Here is a 1,987-nt window from a genome sequence, read left to right as displayed (position 1 = left end):
GAGATACTTGGAACACTTCTCATACCTAGATAATACCTCTTCACGAAATCTTAACTCTATGCTCTCAGACATCTTGTCAAGGTACTAGAATAAACTGATCTTGTAGTAAGGGAGGCGAGAGTAATGTGTACTATATTCGTGGCCGGAGTTGTTTCGTAGATATCGGAACCGAGTCAAAATACGAATTCACACTTTGCCTAAGGTATAACAGCCATATTGTGCTACAAAAATGACAATTAATATTCGTGGCTGGAGTTATTTCGCAGATAGCAGAAACGAGTTAAAATACTAATTCACACTTTGCCTAAAGTATAACAGCATATGGTGTAACAAAAATTACAATAAATCAGTCATTTCAAAAATGACTAGAATTATCAGTCATTTCATGAACGTACTAACCCCTACAGGCATTACATGTAAGGACTGACAGTTTTAGTCATTTCACGAAATAACTGATTTCGGAGTTTGACTGTAACATATATATATATATATATATATATATCTATCTATCTATCTATCTATCTATCTATCTATATATATATATATATATATACATATATATATATATATATATATATACTTATATATCTATTTATCTATCTATCTATCTATATATATATATATATATATATTATGTATAATATATATATATATATATATATATACTCAAGAAGTTGGTCTAGTGTAGAGGAAATAATTGACTAATGTATTTCATTTATATATTTCATTTGGGTATATATGGTAAATAACCAGCTCCTAAGGCGAGTTCCTTTCATGTAGGTATAAGTCCGATATGTAAATTACGTAAGACTTTCGCTGTTAATTTATTTGTATTCTTCCTTCAAGTCAGGTTATGTATATTTACGTTATTTTTTAAGAAATAACTTAATATATCACGTATTTTGTTACAAAGTATTACGCAAGTTGATTAAGAGTGTTATATGTTCAATACAAGATTTGACCAGTGGTTTATGCAAATATCTTTTTTAATTTTAATGAGGTATTACGTAATGTTTTGTGACAAAACATGAATTCTTATATTTGCCACATGTTTTGAAAGGTTCTCGAAAACTCCAGTGTGACATTTTATCTTTTTTTTTTTTTTTTATTTCCAAGAATGTTAGGTGGGCCGAGCCAGCTGAGAGAGAGAGTTGCCATGCGCAAGGTTGACTCTCCTGTTTGATATGGGATTGTTTGTAACTCTGGTGTCACTCTTGGGCCAACCCCAAGCTTCCAGATCTAGGATGTAGAATATTCAGGAAGTAACTAAGTCCATATATAAGCCCCACAGGGATGCTTAGGGACAGAAGTGAAACAGCTATCCTGTGAAAGAGCCAATTATACATCCTCTCTCTTTTAGTACCTATTATGTGTCCTCACCAAAGTGATTGTGTGCCCAACGTAATCATATGTTGAAAAGATACGAAAGACAATAAAGGTGATTTTAAATTCATTATGATGGGGTGAGTGTTGCCATTGTGTAAATCTTTGTAACTGGCCCAATAAGATTTTATGAAAGTACGGGAAGTTAATAAGTTTATCAGTTACTTCATATAACTTCTTTAAGAGTTTAAGCATTAGAGTGTAATTATTTCTTTTGTCTTAGTCTGAGGTTTTATTCAGATTTAATTTCAAGTCAAGTGATTTATAATTTTCAGAGCGTAATATTTTTGGTCTTAATCTAAGTTTTGTTCGGACTTAATATTTTGAGTAATTTATTTATTTTTTCATTTAAATTCCTCCAAAGTGTTGTAATTATTATAGATAACAGTTCGTAAAGAGTGTATTATTTTAATCTCCAGTGTTTATCACAGTACTCACCCGTTGGTTTTGAATTATTCTTAATAATAATTATCCACTTTTGGTTTTGAGTGCATTTAAGAAACCTTTGGATATTCAGTGTTTACATATATTGCTGTGTGGGAGTTATATAACCTTTTTCTGAGCTCGGGTATTGATATTTCAAGATTAACAGATTTATGTAAAA

General features: G+C 30.6%; 1 protein-coding gene across 1 annotated transcript in view; it reads right to left on the bottom strand.

Annotated features, from left to right (window-relative positions):
* Positions 1 to 72, bottom strand: part of LOC137636260 (KRAB-A domain-containing protein 2-like) — an 833-nt gene extending 761 nt beyond the window's left edge. Inside the window, exon 1 of the mRNA XM_068368696.1 lies at positions 1 to 72. This exon is cut by the window's left edge and continues 287 nt beyond it. Coding sequence (XP_068224797.1) covers positions 1 to 72 — 72 coding nt within the window.
* Positions 73 to 1,987: the final 1,915 nt, after the last annotated feature.

Source organism: Palaemon carinicauda, unplaced genomic scaffold (genome assembly GCF_036898095.1).
Source record: "Palaemon carinicauda isolate YSFRI2023 unplaced genomic scaffold, ASM3689809v2 scaffold2614, whole genome shotgun sequence".
Lineage (NCBI taxonomy): Eukaryota > Metazoa > Arthropoda > Malacostraca > Decapoda > Palaemonidae > Palaemon > Palaemon carinicauda.
This window is presented reverse-complemented; position numbering and strand designations above follow the sequence as displayed.